General features: G+C 43.9%; 2 protein-coding genes across 2 annotated transcripts; one reads left to right on the top strand and one right to left on the bottom strand.

The window, feature by feature from the left end:
* Positions 1-3,027: 3,027 nt before the first annotated feature.
* LOC103991780 (RING-H2 finger protein ATL39-like) lies at positions 3,028-3,704 on the bottom strand. Its single transcript, XM_009411328.3, has one exon. It carries the CDS (start codon positions 3,595-3,597, stop codon positions 3,064-3,066), a length of 534 nt encoding a protein of 177 aa, XP_009409603.2. The 5' UTR covers positions 3,598-3,704; the 3' UTR covers positions 3,028-3,063.
* A 5,421-nt stretch (positions 3,705-9,125) lies between these two features.
* Positions 9,126-15,879, top strand: LOC103991238 (transcription factor GTE4). The gene is made up of 5 exons (XM_009410613.3): positions 9,126-10,942; positions 11,048-11,084; positions 11,170-11,289; positions 11,422-11,499; positions 15,589-15,879. The coding sequence occupies exons 1-4, from the start codon at positions 9,431-9,433 to the stop codon at positions 11,487-11,489; spliced, it is 1,737 nt and encodes a 578-aa protein (XP_009408888.1). The 5' UTR covers positions 9,126-9,430; the 3' UTR covers positions 11,490-11,499; positions 15,589-15,879.
* Positions 15,880-16,934: the final 1,055 nt, after the last annotated feature.

The following is a 16,934-nucleotide window of genomic DNA, read 5'->3' as shown; positions in this document are numbered from 1 at the left end:
TGTGACACAAAACTGGATGGCACAATAGGAAATGACTTGAGTATTAATTCTCTTCTTGGAAGTCCTAAAATCAATCACACCCACAAATAAAACACAAAAATTGTCATATGTGATGAACAGATCAAAAAGCAGGCATCCACAGCTTGGTGGCATTCTAAAAGGCCAAACAAAGAGAGTAAATTCCTAGAACTAGACTTCACACAAGTGAGCAAGATTAGGTTTGTGTGGGCCATGAAAGAATCAGGTACCTCAATTGGCTTTCACACTGCACCTCATTCCCATCTTGTCCTTAGTGAATAATAATCCAAGTAGGAAGGACCATTTTATTTCATTGGGTGTTTGTACTAACCTAATATTAACTAAAATTGGTGAAAATTTCATGTCTTGGTGCCAAAAACAAAAACGCACTAAGCCTTGCCTTTGCATCAAACACATGTGTGGTAGTATAGAAGGGCTTGACATGTATATGTTTGTCAAATTTTGTGTGGTAAAACAAGAAAAAATAATAATGAAAGAGAGAGGGAATATGTTCACAAGTTTTGTGTGGTTATGAGCAATTTGTTTGATGATTGATTGGATCCATGGATGTTAGGTCAAGGAATGGATTGGATTTAATGGACATAATCCAATCATCCTAATTATTTAATATTTTTTATTAATGATATTTTGTATCTTTTATGAACTTCTTTCTTGATATAAAAAATTTTATACACACATATATAGAGAAGAAAATATATCAATCAGGAATAAACTTAGTTTCCTTTTTAATTAAATTTAAGATTAAAAAAAATATTAAGTTAGCCTTTTCTTTTTCTCTTTAGTACCCTCTTAACTTGGTGCAGTGCATCATCATCACACTATAAATCTTAAAGGCCAGTCTTAGCAATGAAGGAGCCTCAACTATGCTTCTTTGTATGTGTTGTTTGGTCCCCCGGGCATCAATCCCCTAACTGGCTTACCCATGTGGCCCTAACACGAAAGCAATGCCACCAATGACTTCTTGTGCCAAATTGGAAGGCAATGTGGCAGATCACCACCCTGTGGCATACCCCACAGTTCATCTTTGGTGTTGGTATTCATGGACCCTGCTCTCTGAATGGCCATGCCAAACAAGGGGTTGTCATCATGTGGGCAAGGTGTTTGCAGACATGCCTTCAATGCATCCACCACCCCAATGTGGCAGGTCACTCACATGCAGCTCATGGATGTCTCAGGTTGTCACTGACATGGGCCAGGACCAACTCTAGCATGGAGGTGGAAGAAGAAGACGAAGAAGACAGAACCAATCCATGATGTGTGAGAGAGAGAGAGAGGTCTTGTTGCATGCTCATCTATAATGGGGAGTTCATGCGATTACACTGGGAATGGCTCAAGCAAAGTAAGGTTAGGAAGCAACTCGTAAGTGGGAAGCTGGACCACTGCATCGAACCATTTTGATCGATCTGAGCTGCTAGACAACAAGAACCAGTCGGTCCATGGTCTTCTCCAGGTTTCCCTAATGTGAATGGCTTGATGTTTGTGGCCTTGCAAAAGCATCAAACAGCCACTTCTTGCTTGCATCACACTGATGAAATGGGCTTTCGACCATCAGAAATTTCACCGTTCACATGCCTTATTGCGCCTCAAAAGGAAGTGATCGGTTGGAGTCTCCCAAAGATGTCATGTAAGAGTTTTATTTGCTCAACCGAGTCGAACCTGCTGCTTTTTCTTAGTAAATGAAGACAAAGAGGTTTGCTTGCTGTGACAGCACAATCCAGCAGCTCAAATGTTGCTCGAGTTTGATGTTTATGATGCCAGATTGCATGCTTTATTGCATGTTCTGCAAATTTGATGCAAGTCATGATTTTTAGACACGAGTCTACCCATTTCCAACGTAGACTTGGATGAATCTAAATCAAAACTAATATGTAAACTTGCATGAGTTTTATATGTTCTAATAATGATCTTATCTAGATTCATGTAGCAATTTGGTTTAGATCGTAGTGGTTGCACCTTAAATCCGCATGAATTATTATGTGGATTCTTGTGTTCCTCATCATCATTCGACAAGAGAATTGGACAGACTTCCTCTGTGTACTCTTTGGTGCATTGAGGACAAGATTTTGAGCTTAGATGATGATGATGATGATAATAATAATAATAATAAGGTTTTTAAGTCCATATTACACTGCTTTAATATGTAGTGAATGTTTAATTAGGCTTTATTAAATAAATTTTAGACCCTAATCAAGAAAGTGATTAAACAAACATTACTTCCATATATAGGTAGATGTTAGAGAGAAGCTTGAAAAGATTGAGTTTCTTGCCCGGAACTAAAATTACATACACATATAATGTTTGTATAATACATTATATATATATAATATTGTTGCATAAGTTTTTTATAATTATAATATAATAGTTAAAGTCATTTATATAAAATTATGGAGGATAGGCTTTTTCATATAACATGAGAGATGTATAAAATATATGTATATATATATAAAGGTTTCATAGAGTTTTTGGAGTTCTTTCAAATAAGATTCTTTCCTTTTTCCATTTCTAAATTGTTGAATGCTGTCAATTTCATTTTTAATGCTCTATTAAATATGAGAAATCTTGGATGAATCATGTTCTATAAATCAAGCATAAACATGTGGAAAAATATTTTCAGTTTGATGACTAATATGTTTCTGAAATTAAAAGTAGGATGATATATGAGAAATGATATGGGCTGCCAATTCATGTTGCATATGGACTAGTCTTTTAATCTCATCTTGCATGTAAAAAGAGTAGATACTGTCTCCACTGTCACCCAAAGATAATAGTGATCACCCATCTCTCTCTCTCTCTTCTTCATATGAGATAGATACATGGTTAAAGCTACCTAATTAAGTTTCCTCTAATTAATCAACCAGCACAGCAGCTTAATCCTTTTTCTGCATGCATCATTCTAAACCTTCAACCAAAACAGCTATTTCTTGTCATTAATCTACTGATTTATATGCACTTGATAAACAAGAAGAAAGAGATCTAAAGATCATGTGTGTGTTAACTCCATCTCCTTGCACGTAAGCTTCTTTCCTACCTCATGGGTTGAGAGGCCGATGACTCTCCTGCATCCATCACCAACACAACAGTATGAAGCTCCGACGGTGGCGCCAGAGATGGCGGTGCACCAGCTACATCAGCTGTTTTCATCCCTTCGACCGCCCTCCCTGGCGCTGCGTCGGCCCGGCACAACGGGCACGTCCGGTGAACCTGCAGCCACAAGTCGACGCACGCCGCATGGAACCTGTGGTCGCAGCTCGGCAGCACCCTCACCACCTCCCCCTCCTCCACCACACTTAGGCAGACGCAGCACTCCTCGGAACCGCTCCTCCCGTCGGCGCCTCTTCGGTAGGCGAACGAGGGGAGGGCGGCGATGGCGGAGGGATCGAGCCCGGGCTTCTGCCGGTCATGCCAGCGGCCGTCGGGTTCCAATTCCAGGCAGCGGGTGTAGTGGATGACGACGTAAACGACGATCAAGAAGAGGAAGACGCCGATGAGCCCGATGGTGGTGCCGGAGCTGCAGCAGGCCGTTTGGTCTGCCGCGGACGCGCTGCCGTTGTTGGACATGAGGCTTAACTATGCATAGAGATGAGGTGTGGAAGAAACCTGTGCGGCTTCTATTCGTCTTTTTTGGTACAAGAGTTGACTGACACGACTACTATAATATACTTCAGAAGCAGTAATTAGCATCGGGCATTAATTATGAGTCCAAATGTATGATTCGATTGAAGAAGGTGATATACATATACATATATATATTGTTCGAGCCATATTCTCGGCCCTCCTTATGAATTGCATGTAGTAATGTAAATGGAGTGGCCATTGATCTGTAAGAAGAACACCGAATGCTTCTTCTGCTATAAAGCTCGAGATTTCGCTTTCGTCATGTAGAATTCCTCTGCTGTATATGAGAGCTTCTTCCTAAGTGCAAGCAGATGTCATGCATGGGGGAATTAATGTCATGTTATACGTACAATAACGACGAGGAAAGATGCTTGCACTTATAAGGCAGAAGCCTCACCCTGTCGCCATCCTTCCATCGCGGCCAGTCACACCGCCCTGGCTGCCGCCGCCGCCTCCACGTCGCCACGGACGTGAGTGTTCCTCCCTTATTTTCCCGTACACGAAGGTGGGCAGCGCGGCGATGGTGACAGTTGCACCGGTGCGGCCTTGGCGGTCGCGCCACCGGAGGTAGCGAGCAGAGACGGCGGTGAGCGTGACCTGGCCGTCGATGCCTTAGCCCGGCATCTTGCGGGGTTAATCGCTTGCGTTGGGATCGGTGGCGGCCACGTCGTTGGCCGTATTCTAACACTCTTCTCCTGAATGCTCAGAACAATGAGACATGCTAATATGATCCGTTGCACCACGGATCTCGTCTCCTTCAACACGGCTTGGAGGAAGTCAAGGGATAGGGTGGAGAGGTGAACCGGTAGAATGGTAGTCATGGTTTCGTGTTCAAAGGTCGTTCATTCCCGGTGCTTCTCCGTGCATGAATCCAAACTACACATATCTTCTGAATGGAGACGCAGTGAGCGATGGCTGTAAGCATAAAATCAGTAATATATTATAAGTTACGTGACTAACTTTAATGTTAGGATTAAAATTAAATAATATTAAGATCGGATTCATGAAATGTACCTATTGAGTAACTTTATACCATGGTTGATGGATTAACATGGCTTGGTTTGATCCCGGGTGCACATAACCACCCACGTGGCTACTTGAACTAGGGTGGTCGATGTTAGGTCGAGTCGGGCTTCATCTCCGAGATCGATCCAAGGTAAAGCAAGGAATTTCTCTTCCTCTCCCGTCGGGTTGCTATTTCGTCGTTAAGTTCTTGCACACAAGCCATGGTTGGGAGGGGGATTTCTTGACTCAACCCCTCCAAAGCTCACGTTAGTGTTGAGTGGGGTTAGAGGAAGTTGAGGTGTTCAAAATCCCACCCCTATCGAGCGACATAACTCAAGGATTAGGCTAGCCGAGCAACACTACTCGGGTGCAGGACTAGCCGAGCAACATTGCTTGGGCGTAGGATTGGTTGAGCAACACTGCTCGGGCACATGACTGATCGAGCAATGCTACTTGGGCACTAATTTGGTTGAGCACACTGCTCGGCCACTGGGCACTAGACTAGTCGAGCAACACTGCTTGGGCACTAAGCACTAAATTGGTCGAGTGATGTGACTTGGGCACTAGGCTAGTCGAGCAACACTACTCAAGCATATAGGATTGGCTGCAAAGTGTGGCTCGGGCATCGGACTGGCCGCGAGGCATGGTTCGGGCATTGGACTAGTTAAGATGCAACTCAGACATTGGACTGGCTGCGAGGCATAACTCAGATATTGGACTGATTGAGAGGTGACTCGGACATTGAACTGGCCACGAGGCATGACTCGGGCATTGGACTGGCCAAGATATGACTCGGACAGTGGACTGGCCGTGAGGTGTAGCTCGGGCATTAGACTAACCGAAACGTTACACAGACATTATTTGGCCAAGGTGCACAACTCGGGCACTATTTGGTCGAGGTTCATGACTTAGACAATATTTGGGCGAGGTGCACAACTCGGGCAATGTTTGATGGAGGTGCACAACTGGAATACTATTTGGTCAATGTGCACAACTTGGATACTTTTTGGCCGAGGTGCATGACTCGGGCACTGTTTGGCTGAGGTGCACGACTTGGATACTATTTGGCCGAGGTACACAACTGAAATATTATTTGGCCGAGGTGCACAACTCAGGCACTATTTGGCCAACATGCACAACTTAGACACATTTTGGCCAAGGTGCACAACTTGGATACTTTTTAGCTGAGGTGCATGACTTGGAAACTGTTTTGTTAAGGTGTATTGTTGAATCTCATATTTTAATGATGAAATCAATTGATGTGTTTGTGATTGATCTGCATTTTGAGTGACGCAATAAGCTTTGATTAGGGAGAGACAATTAAAGCAGGAAGAATCATGTTGAGCCGTAGTGGAACATGTCAGAAGATTGGACGTCAAGCCGGATGATCGGTCGATGTATCGACAGAAGGCTTTGGGCCATGAAGAGTGGAAATTGCGCAAAGGAAATCGAAGTTGCAAAGGTCAACTGGTCGATTGGGCAATAGGTCGCAAGAGAGGATGATGCGCCGAAGGATCAGATGAGCATCGGATGAACCAATAACATGTCGGACAAAGGATTCATGATTTATAATCATTTATCTTCGATTGAAGTAGTTTAGGGGGCTAATTGAGTTAGTTTTTGGTGTAATCATGCTAACTCAATTAGGGACCAATTGAGCCTTAATTAGAACTGATTTGAGCTTATTGGGAGGCTCATTCAATGACCCAAAAGTGGGCTAGGTAGTGGCACTGCTAGAATAAGCGGTGGAACCGCATGTGAGTTGGAAAACACAAAAAATCTAGTCTTTGAGGTTGTTCGGGCATTGTTTGGCCAAGGTACATGACTCGAGCATTGTTTGGCTGAGATAAACAACTCGGACACTGTTTGGCCGAGGTGCATAACTCAGGCACTGTTTGGCCGAGGTATATGACTCAGACATTGTTTTGACGAGGTGCACGACTCGGATAATGTTTGGTTGAGATTCATAACTTTGGCACATGACTAGTCGAGATTTATAACTCGGGCACATGCTCCGCTATAGTGGGCCCCTTTTTTTTATATGCACACCTTAGGCTCATTTACTTCCAGCATCATCGTGGCGGGCCTTTTTCTTTCCCGATCTGCTCACATTGGTAGCTCCTGGTGAGACCTATTGTGTGACTCATCATGCTTTCTTGTCATCAGTGCCTCAGTAATAACATCTTGGTTGGCCCACTACAACATCTTGAGAATGATCGCTGGTGGCCTCTCGACTAGCGAGCAAAAGAACTTTGAAGGCCATAGGCCCGTCGAGAACATATGTATAAACCAAAGAGGGGTGGGCATCTGAAACCCCTCGGATCTTAGTAGCGAAGCAGGTGACAAAAAGGGAGAGGGATTCACCCTCCTACCTTAGCTTGAGGAGCATGGCCACGGACGGTTTAGGTCACACACTGGCTAGGAAGTAAAGCTCGAGTTCCCTTGCAAGATGATCAAAAGATGAGACTAAGGACGACCTCAATCGATTGTACCACATCCGAGCCAAGCCTTAGAGGGTGGTAGGAAATAACCAACACATCAGAGCATCGGAAGTGTCGTATAGGGCCATTTGGTCCTGAAAGGTGACAACATACTCCATTGGATTTGAGCCACCATCATAGGCCTCTAGCATCGGGAGGCGAAAGTTGAGGGAGATAAGCTTGTCCTGAATTTCTTGGGTAAAGGGGGACCCAATCGAGGTACTTTTCCCGAGCTCCTCCGTCGAGTCAGAAGATAGGGTGTAGGCTTCGAGGAAGGTCGAGGCAATGTGTCTGGGCATAGAAACGTTGCACTCTACCATTGGCCTCAAGTGTCCCGATTGCTCAACGGTTGGGGGGTGGGCATCTGGAGCCAGAGGTGGCTGGTCGATTGGGGTGGCATTGTGAGGTGTAAGGGATGAGTATAGGTTGGATCACAAGCGACAACCGTGGGGGGAGAACCTTTTGCTGAGGTAGCTAGGGTATGATGGGTGTGATTGTTTGCATCATCCTAGCTAACGCTTGCACTTGGTGGGTGTAAGGATGAGTATAGGTTGGATCATGGGCGACAACCATGGGGGGAGAATCGTTTGCTTAGTTAGCTAGGATATGAGGGGTGTGATGGTCTGCATCATCCTAGCTAATACTTACACCTTGTGGGTGAGGTTGAGGAACGTCTGGACGGAGACGACTTGGGAGGCAAGAGCCCAGGGTTGTTGAATAAATGCCAATAGTGCCCCGAAGTCCAAGCCGAGGTGCTTCCATCCATATACGAGAGAGTGAGGAGTTGCCCTTTGAGGTCGAAGGTGAAGATGGTGGTGGGTGCCTTCTTGCCAAGGTGTTCGTTGGAGTTGCTTGGTGGTGGACGCTCTTATGATATCGGGCCCTCCTTCTAGCGTCAAAAATATTTAGCAACTTTATATTATAGCTGATAGATCAACACGTCTTGGTCCGATCCCGAGTGCGCAGAGCCACCCACGTGGCTACTCGAACTAGGGTGGTCGGCGTTAGGTCGGGTCCAAGCTTCATCTTTAAGATCGATCCAAGGTAGAGCAAAGAGTTTCTCTTCCTCCCTCATCGGGTTGTTGCTTTGTCATCGAATTCTTGCACACAAGCCGAGGTCAAGAGGGAGATTTCTTGACTCAACCCCTTCGAAGCTCAAGTCAATGTTGAGTGGGATTAGGGGGTTGGCTTTTATACCTACGAACGAAGGTCGATCGTACATGGTATGTTAATGGTCGCTGACTCCTTGAGCAACCAACTCGTACTTTTTGTGCGGGCGCCGACCAACCTACATGAATCGACATCATGCGGCACTGTTTCGAGCTTTCTAGAACGACCTTGTACTATGCGGTGCTATCTTGTAATGCTCCAAACAACGCGAGAATAGACGATCGTCCCATCCGAGTCCGAGGTGTCATGTCAACACAGCACACCATATCAACCGTGAGGCTTGACGTTGGTGTTGACATGACTGCTGACTGTTGCCGCGAGGGTGGTACCAGAATATACCCTATGATCATACTCATGCGATATATACATACATACTTATGTCAAATGTAGATCGATGTATATATCGATCACTGAGCGTCGGCATAGTCTTAAGTGGAAAATTGGCGCCGTAGGAATTGAGGATCGTCCCAAGGCAAACTGGGTAAGATATATGCGAGTGTTGCCTCAGCCACACGCCGCGTAAGGATCCCGTCTTATTGAGCCTTAATGTGGGTCCCGCGGGACTTCGTACTGGTACCACCACTTGTTGGGGTTGGTGGCTCCGACTAGGCGGGTGATCCGAGCCTGGTGGGGCCCACCTGTCACGTCGGAGAATGGGAAAAGAAAACGTGAATCCTGGGGTCCGCCGAGACAGGTGATCTCCAAACTCCTGCTTTCGGAATGGGCCGCGTAGGAGCCCTAAGCGGAGCAGCGTCGGCATACGCATCGTAGCGAGCAATGTGCCAGACACGCTCCACGTGATGAGATGCGGTGAGCGACGGAACCATTCGCACATCGATGACTCCGATCTCATCCCTTCGTAAAGGCAAGCAGCTGCTCGCTTTTCCCCCTTCCCTCTCTGTCTCTCTCTCTCGTACTGCTGCTGTTGCTGCGAAAACGGAAGCCCGCATCTCCCGAAGTCCAATCCCCAAATAGATCTCCGCTTCCCGATGTCCATTTAGGGTTCCCGAAGGCGCTCAAAATTCGCTTCGCCCACGCAATAATTCGCCAAAACCCTCTCAAGATTTCCGCCTTCCCCAGGATCCATCGGCCGCCGGTGCTGTCGTATCCTTCTGGCGTGCATGGCGTCGGCGCCTCCCGCCGGTGGCGGCAAGGTCTACACCCGCAAATCCCTCAACAAGGCCCCCAAGCGCTCCTCCCAGCCCCGTCCCCCTCCGCCGCCCCCAGATGACCTCGATTCCCCCCGCCGCCACCGCTCACCCCCTGCCGCCTCCGACGACGCCTCCTCCGGTCCCAACCGACCCTCCGTCGGCCCGTCGCTCGCCAACGGCCACGGCCCTCGCGGCCTGGGCGTCGCCGTCGGCCTCACCTGCCGGTCGCGGCAGGAGGCGCGGGAGCTGCGGCGGAAGCTCACCGCCGATCTCGACTTGGTCCGCGCCCTCTCCAAGCGGCTCGAGGCCCACGAGCTCCAGCTAGCCTCGGCTGCCGGGTACACTCGCTCCCAGCTCTCTGTTACCGACCCCAACACCCCCGGATCTGCAAGGAGGGCGCCCGACGTGACCGCGCCCTCTGCGACTGCTGGCTGGTCTCGACGCCAGCTTAGTGTATCCGTACCGGCCTCTGAGAATAACCCGAGCGAGGGCGCGGAGAAGGAGAAGCGGACTCCCAAGGCGAACCAGTATTACCGGAATTCTGACTTCATCCTTGGGAAGGAGAAATGTGGCCCCAGTGACCAGCAGGGCCACAAGAAATCGAAGGCCATTGGTGGAAAGAAGCAATCGTCCGAGTTGCCTGATGGTGGCGGTGCACATTTGGTGGATAAGAAGCTCTATGCGCAGGCATTCAAGAGTTGCAGCGTGCTGCTCTCGAAGCTGATGAAGCACAAGCATGGGTGGGTGTTCAATGTGCAGGTCGATGCGAAGGGCCTCGGCTTGCATGATTACTATACCATCATCAAGTGCCCGATGGATCTTGGCACCGTGAAGTCCCGGTTTGCCAAAGACTGGTACAGTTCGCCTTATGAGTTTGCTGAGGATGTGAGACTGACTTTTCGGAATGCAATGACTTACAACCCCAAGGGGCAGGATGTCTATGTCATGGCAGAGCAGCTTCTTCAGATATTTGAGGAGAGGTGGCCTGCCATAGAGGCTGAGTTTGCACACCATGCTCGCCAACCAGTAATCCAGACGCCTCCACCACTGGACTTGAGGATGTTGGAGAGGTCTGACTCCACTGTGCATCCTGTGGCAGCTGAACCAATGATGAAACCAGGAAATCATCCAACACACATTGGAAGAACGCCAGCTCCAAAGAAGCCAAAGGCTAAAGATCCGAACAAGAGGGATATGACATTTGAGGAAAAGCAAAAGCTGAGCAACAACCTGCAGAACCTGCCCCCAGAAAAGCTGGAGGCTGTCGTGCAGATTATTAAGAAACGGAACTCGTCCCTGAGCCAGCATGATGATGAAATTGAAGTAGATATCGATAGTGTGGATGTGGAGACTCTCTGGGAACTTGACAGATTCATTACAAATTACAAAAAGACTCTAAGCAAGAATAAAAGGAAGGCAGAGCTTGCCATTTCAGTAACACAAGCAGCTGAGCGTAATGCACCTGAAGTGGTTCATAAAATGGTATGGCTATAATATGTTAATGTGCTTTCCTTCTCTGCAGAAAAGTAAGACAGGTATATAGTAAGGGTAAACATATTTATGTCACCTTTCTTGTTACTCCTGCAGATTGAAGAGCCTATTGCTTCCGAAGAACCTGAGAAATGTAAGACATACAAAACTTGTATATTTCAGTTCTTCCTTAGATCATTGTTATTTCCTTTTATAATTATGGGTTAATTGAAAAGCAGTGGTTGATGAGAAGTATGTAGCTTCTTCATCACCGGTTGGAGGAGAAAACAAAGGGGATAATGCAATTAGATCAAGTAGCTCCAGCAGTTCTAGCAGTGATTCTGGGTCTTCATCCAGTGGTAATGAACTCTCTCGATCACAAATGATTTGTCTTGTCTCTTAGAAGGTTCTGAGCAAATAAGTCTGAGTTGTTTATTTACTATCTAATGTAAATTAAGATTAAGCACTTAAATTCAAGAGGCTTTCTGCAGATTCTGGCAGTGAAAGTTCCTCTGCATATGGCTCAGATGCAGCACACTCACACTCACCTAGGACATGAACCATTTAAGGTCGGTTTTAATTATTTCCATATCTGATCAACATGCTGTTAGATTGACATATTTGGGTGATTGTGTTTTAGGCTAAATGTTGCTTGTAGCATAATCAATGGCTTATTTGATTACTATTTGTTGGTTATAGTTTGACTCCTTGATATGCCAAAGAACATAAATACCTCTTTGCTTGAAGGAGTAATGCCATCGACATCTTTGTCCCTTCCCCATATCTTGCATTGGCATGAACTGCCCTTTTTGATATGTGAAACAAGTTTGTAATGACATTTTATAATTGACTGGAATATATATCATCAGGATGTGTTGCCATTTTTTGCACATGCACCATTGAACTTTGTGGTCCAATATATAGTTTACTTTATTTTCCAGTTTATGGAGTGCTGGAAGGTGGTAAAATCTTTGTCGTGTCAAAGAAGCAAATACATAGCCCTTACACCTGCTTTTTCAGGAGTGAGAAATATTTTTCTGATACGTCATTTATTGCTTTCGAAATAATCTTGTCACAGGGGGCAGAACTATGTCCCAGCTGCTTAATTTAGAGCTCTAGATGTAGGTACATGAGTGACTTAGGGCTATAAGCACTAAATAAGATAAATTAAATAATAGTTCACCACAAGTATATATATTCGAAAGTCCTTTATTAATTGTTACTTTAATGGATTTAAGTTTAGAAAAGGATAAGGGGCTATAAGCAATAAAATTTATGATCTTAGAATCCTAACTTTTGGGGATATTTGATATTTGGTTGGTGTCATGGATCTTAAGACTAGAGATGGATGGTTGTAGAAGGTGCTACATTAAATTTTTTTATGATCCTTCAGCTTTTAAGATTGACCAGCGACGCAATACAAAACATGTGTGACTTTTTCAGAGTACTTCTTTCACCCTTTTTTTTTTTCAATTGGATTCTTGCAATTTTTTGTAAATTTTTTTATTATTAGAATTCTCTGTACCCTACTCAGCATAAGTCTAATTAGGCTTTTTAGAGCATCACACTTTTTATATGATATTGCTGAACTACTTCCCGACCCTGTACAAGAACAGCATGGTACATATTTCATGAGATGGTGTTCCATTCTGGGATGTGGCTGCAAGTTGGTTTGATTTAACTCAAAGGCTTTTAAGTTAGTCCAATGGGTTTGCGTTCAACTGGACACTATATTTGGTTGGTTTAGAAGTAATCCAAAACAACCTAAATCCAATCGTAACTCAATCTAAGACTACTCTAACTTGGCCTAATTGGAACCTGGTATATTTGGCTACCTACTGTGCATACTACATAAGGTAAATGAGTTGTTCAGTACAGTATGTTTTTGATGTAAATATTTTTGTTATAACCTGACCCAATTGGATTCAACTTGACCCAATCAGACCGACATGTGTTTTTAACCCTACATATAGCTGGCATGGATTATGGTTAGAAAATTTGCAACCCAAGGTCAGGCACTTTTGGTTTAAGGTTGGAGAATCCAAGTGTTGGTTGTGGTTGTGTTTGGCCTTATATTGATACCACCCAGGTTGCACCCCTGCATACGCAATGGTCTGGACCTTGTTCAATTGTTAAACTTCATGTCTTGGCACTATGACTGGGACAGACACATCCATGTGATGTCCTAAAAGAATAGGCATATTAAGATAACCCAGCACAATGAGTTGTGACACCAGCAGATAATTCCATTTCAGAACTCTGCAGCTTACTGACACATTATATTTGACTCGACCTTTATCTTGTAATAAGATATGTAAACGATGTTGTTTCCCTCATTATAAAAGAATCACGAGGTTTCCTTTAAGAAAGTACTTGGAAGATAACAAGTTGTAAATTAAGCACTTGGAAGTAAACATTTGATCAAGTAATATATTTTGGTGGTTTTCCTTTTACTATTATCTTTACAACTACATGATCATAATGTGATCCATATAATTTGATAGATAGCATGTCTGGTATGTTATTGTGATTTTTTTTACATTTATTTTTCCTAAATGAGCTTTGTATTATTTAACCGTATGAATTATCGCAATCCTGGCACATTGCTGCTGTCATTCAAACATTATAAGAGTGGTACCTTATAGCTTAGTGCCTTGAAATTGTAAATGATGGCTTAATGGCTGAATGCTTTGTGAAGGTTTTTGGTTGGTATGGCTGCCTGGATAGCCTCCTGCCTTTTGCAAGGAACAAAGGTTAATGTCTATTATATTGAGGTTTCAATTGTATATTTAGGATTATAACAATTTGTGAGGTCCCTATTACTTGCAAGTGGCCAGCGGATATCTTCCTGCCATTAAGCTCTGCTGGCAATAAGATTTTACAGATCATTATGGTATGAAGGTTCTTATCAATTAGATGAGTCGGTCGAATGCTGTAGCCATGCCATCAGCAGTCAATATTATCAAATTGTAAGCTGGTATCTAGTATCTTAACTTTGATAAGATTTCATACATTGTATGTTTGAAATGCAAGCCTCAGAAGGGATTTGTGATTTTGCGTATAAAATAATAATTCACTTAAGGTGGGGCAACATAAGATGATTATTTTAGTGACAATCAACAGGATACAGGATAGGGATGAACAACTGGGGGAACTCGAACTTCTATGTTCTCGAGGAAGCCATTTGTTTACTGCGATGGGATATTTCATAACTTCAATTGTCTGCCGATGTCATTGAACAAATCCAATAATTTGGGTCATCATCCTTGGTTCATTGTGTAAATTGGAAAGGCAGAATGAGGGTTCGTAGGTGGAGTTGGATAGGATCTCAGGCTTCAGGTAAGGTGACTCTGTCAAGGTCTGTAAAGAATGAAGAGATAAGTTACGATTACCAGTGGTAATTAGTTTTTGTAATTGTTATGATATTCTGCAAGAGAATTTTAGGAGATATTTATTTATTTTTGTCTTACAATCTTGATTTTCTCTAGCTAGCTGCATGAGAACACAGCTTATTTTTAATGGCGGAAAGTTTTAGTTCTAAGTCCCCCCCTTCAACACTAGAAATTATCCAGATAATCCACATGTTTCTCCACGATCATTAGTCTGTAGGCCATGTTATCAATGCTCATAGCATGTTTGTCTGGTGTTACTTGGCTCACCATCATTGGGACATGAGATATGTAAGCAGACAATGCCCTTCGCAATCTACAGAAATTGAGAGCTTCCATATAGATTTCTATTTACAGTACGGATAATAGCAACTAGATATGAGAGTGATTGTAACTGGTAGAATTGGCATCTTTGAGACTGATATATTATTCAGACACTTTTTCTTTTCAATTTAAATGCATTGATGGTCTAAAATATTGACCATATAAAGGGCAAGTATGATCCAACAGATTGTTACTAGGTCTCCTACAGAATGTGAATATATTTTCCTGATCAATTAATTCACAGTTGCAACAGGCCATTATAGTGCACCAGAATATAAGATAATGGAAAATACAGCTGCCACCGACCATTTGAATGGAGTATTTAAAGAAAGTGTTGATTTTAAACCAGTCCAGCTGTCAATATTGGAATAGTATTTTATCTGCAATCACACCCTTTTAGTGTCATTATAACACACCAAATAATATTTTCATGCCTCAGCAGCAGTTCTTTTTGAATTTACAAATCCACTTAAACGACACTTTTTTTTTTTGTTACTGATTTCATATTCCGCAAGATTTGGGCCCCTTTAGAAAGGGGCAGTCCTCCACAGGAAAACTGTCAAGGCTGTGTTTGTTGTTAAGAGAGGTAGAATTGTGGCTATAAGCTCATCGTAGCTGCCATTCGAAAGCATGCACAAGTGAGGGTTATGTGCTGATCTGATCTCAACAACTGACGCAGAGGTGCATCGTAGGCCATAATCTATAGTTACAGTGCAAGTAATGTGTTTGTTCGTTCTCACAGTTGTGCACAACCAGTAAGGTGAGATGATTGGTGGTGTTGATCAGAATAAGAAGCAACATTTGCCTTCCATTTTGTATCACTTGCGCTATTCAGTTATCGGGTGTAGCGTTACGAGTCTGCATGAGATGCTACTTTTAAGTGTCTATGGAACTATTTTGTTGCCCTCCAGGGTTTCTGACATTTTCTTTCCATCCTCCATGCAGATGAAATCATCCAAGAATTAGAGCCTAAACCCATCCACATGGTTCTATTTCCAATATTGTGGGAGTCGGAGGTGATGTGGCTGATGTTGGTAAGGGCTTGTTTATCTATGCTGGCATCTGCTAATCTAATCATAATCGCAGATTTTGGATACTCGTGTGTGTGTATGATGTGTTGATTGCATAAAAAAGTTCATGTGGCATTTCCCCATGGACTGACTGTACCAGAGGAATTGTTAAGCTCCTACAGTGCCCCACCTTCTCTCAAAGCAATATGTGGTGATTGTTATGTTATACTCTCATCATTAAGTTCCGATAATATATATAGCGTAAAGTAGGAGGTATCATAAATACTAATCTTAACAGAGAAGCATATGCCTACACTGCCAATTTCGTCTGTTGTGATGAGTATGTATTAGGTAGGTCACGTTGTGAAGAATGCCTTTCACCAATTTGTAATGCATATGATTTGAGAACATGATATAGTGTATGCATCCAGCACCTTGGAACCCCCCGGGTGGCACAGGGTTGGATGGGGCTTTTGTATAGAAGGGAAAGTGTTGTCCCTCGCTTCGCTTGCTGTCCGTCGCTCGCTCGTGCAGCTAAAAATGGTTAGTTTTGGTTCGTTTTTGGGTTGTTTTGGTTTGTTTTCGGGTTGTTCTTGCGTGCTGCGGTGATCGTCATGAGTGGAGCAAAATGTCAGCCTTCTCAGTATCCTGGAACCCCCCGGGTGGTACAGAGTTGGATGGGGTTTTCGTATAGCGGGGAAGGTGTTGCTCCTCGCTTTGCTACTATCATATTCAAACCTATTTTTAAACAATAATTATGTTTTTTTTTTCAAAAAAAAAAAATTCTATGTAGGAAAAAAGAAGAAGGAAGAACAGTAATCCTCCTATTCCAAAATGCACTAATTCCATGTGCTTGCCGTGGCGAATAAGAAAGAATTCTCGATAACAAGATGAATCAATGACGGCTTAGGAGGAGCGCCTATCTCACTATACATGAGGGAATCAACTTTTTGGGGATTGAATACGACGAGGGGTGAATAAGTCTACTAAAGAAGAAGAAGAAGGTGCTATCTGAGTCCTCAATTCGACTAAGGTTGGTAATGGGGGTCTTCTTCACATAGTGAACGACCCCATCACCTTCACATGTGTGCTCGCATAAGAATTTTCGATAATAGGACGACAGCCTATACGATGAATTAAAGACGATTTAGGAGGGCCAATCGCTTGAATCTGACTCGAACGAACGAGGTGGTGTAGTCAATCGAATCTACGAGAAAACAAGCTCTTGGTTGGATCAACTTAAATTGTTATCGTCTTTGCCCTATTAAATAGGAAAATTAG

Source organism: Musa acuminata, chromosome BXJ3-7 (assembly GCF_036884655.1).
Source record: "Musa acuminata AAA Group cultivar baxijiao chromosome BXJ3-7, Cavendish_Baxijiao_AAA, whole genome shotgun sequence".
Classification (NCBI taxonomy): Eukaryota; Viridiplantae; Streptophyta; class Magnoliopsida; order Zingiberales; family Musaceae; genus Musa; species Musa acuminata.
The sequence above is the reverse complement of the archived record's forward strand: the minus strand, read 5'-3'. Positions and strand labels throughout refer to the sequence as shown.

Coding starts and splice junctions, on each gene's coding strand:
- LOC103991780 (XM_009411328.3), bottom strand. CDS start 3,597: ATGTCCAACAACGGCAGCGCGTCCGCGGCAGACCAAACGGCCTGCTGC.
- LOC103991238 (XM_009410613.3), top strand. CDS start 9,431: ATGGCGTCGGCGCCTCCCGCCGGTGGCGGCAAGGTCTACACCCGCAAA. Junction 10,943..11,047: donor CTGAAGTGGTTCATAAAATG/GTATGGCTATAA, acceptor TTACTCCTGCAG/ATTGAAGAGCCTATTGCTTC. Junction 11,290..11,421: donor TTCTGGGTCTTCATCCAGTG/GTAATGAACTCT, acceptor GGCTTTCTGCAG/ATTCTGGCAGTGAAAGTTCC.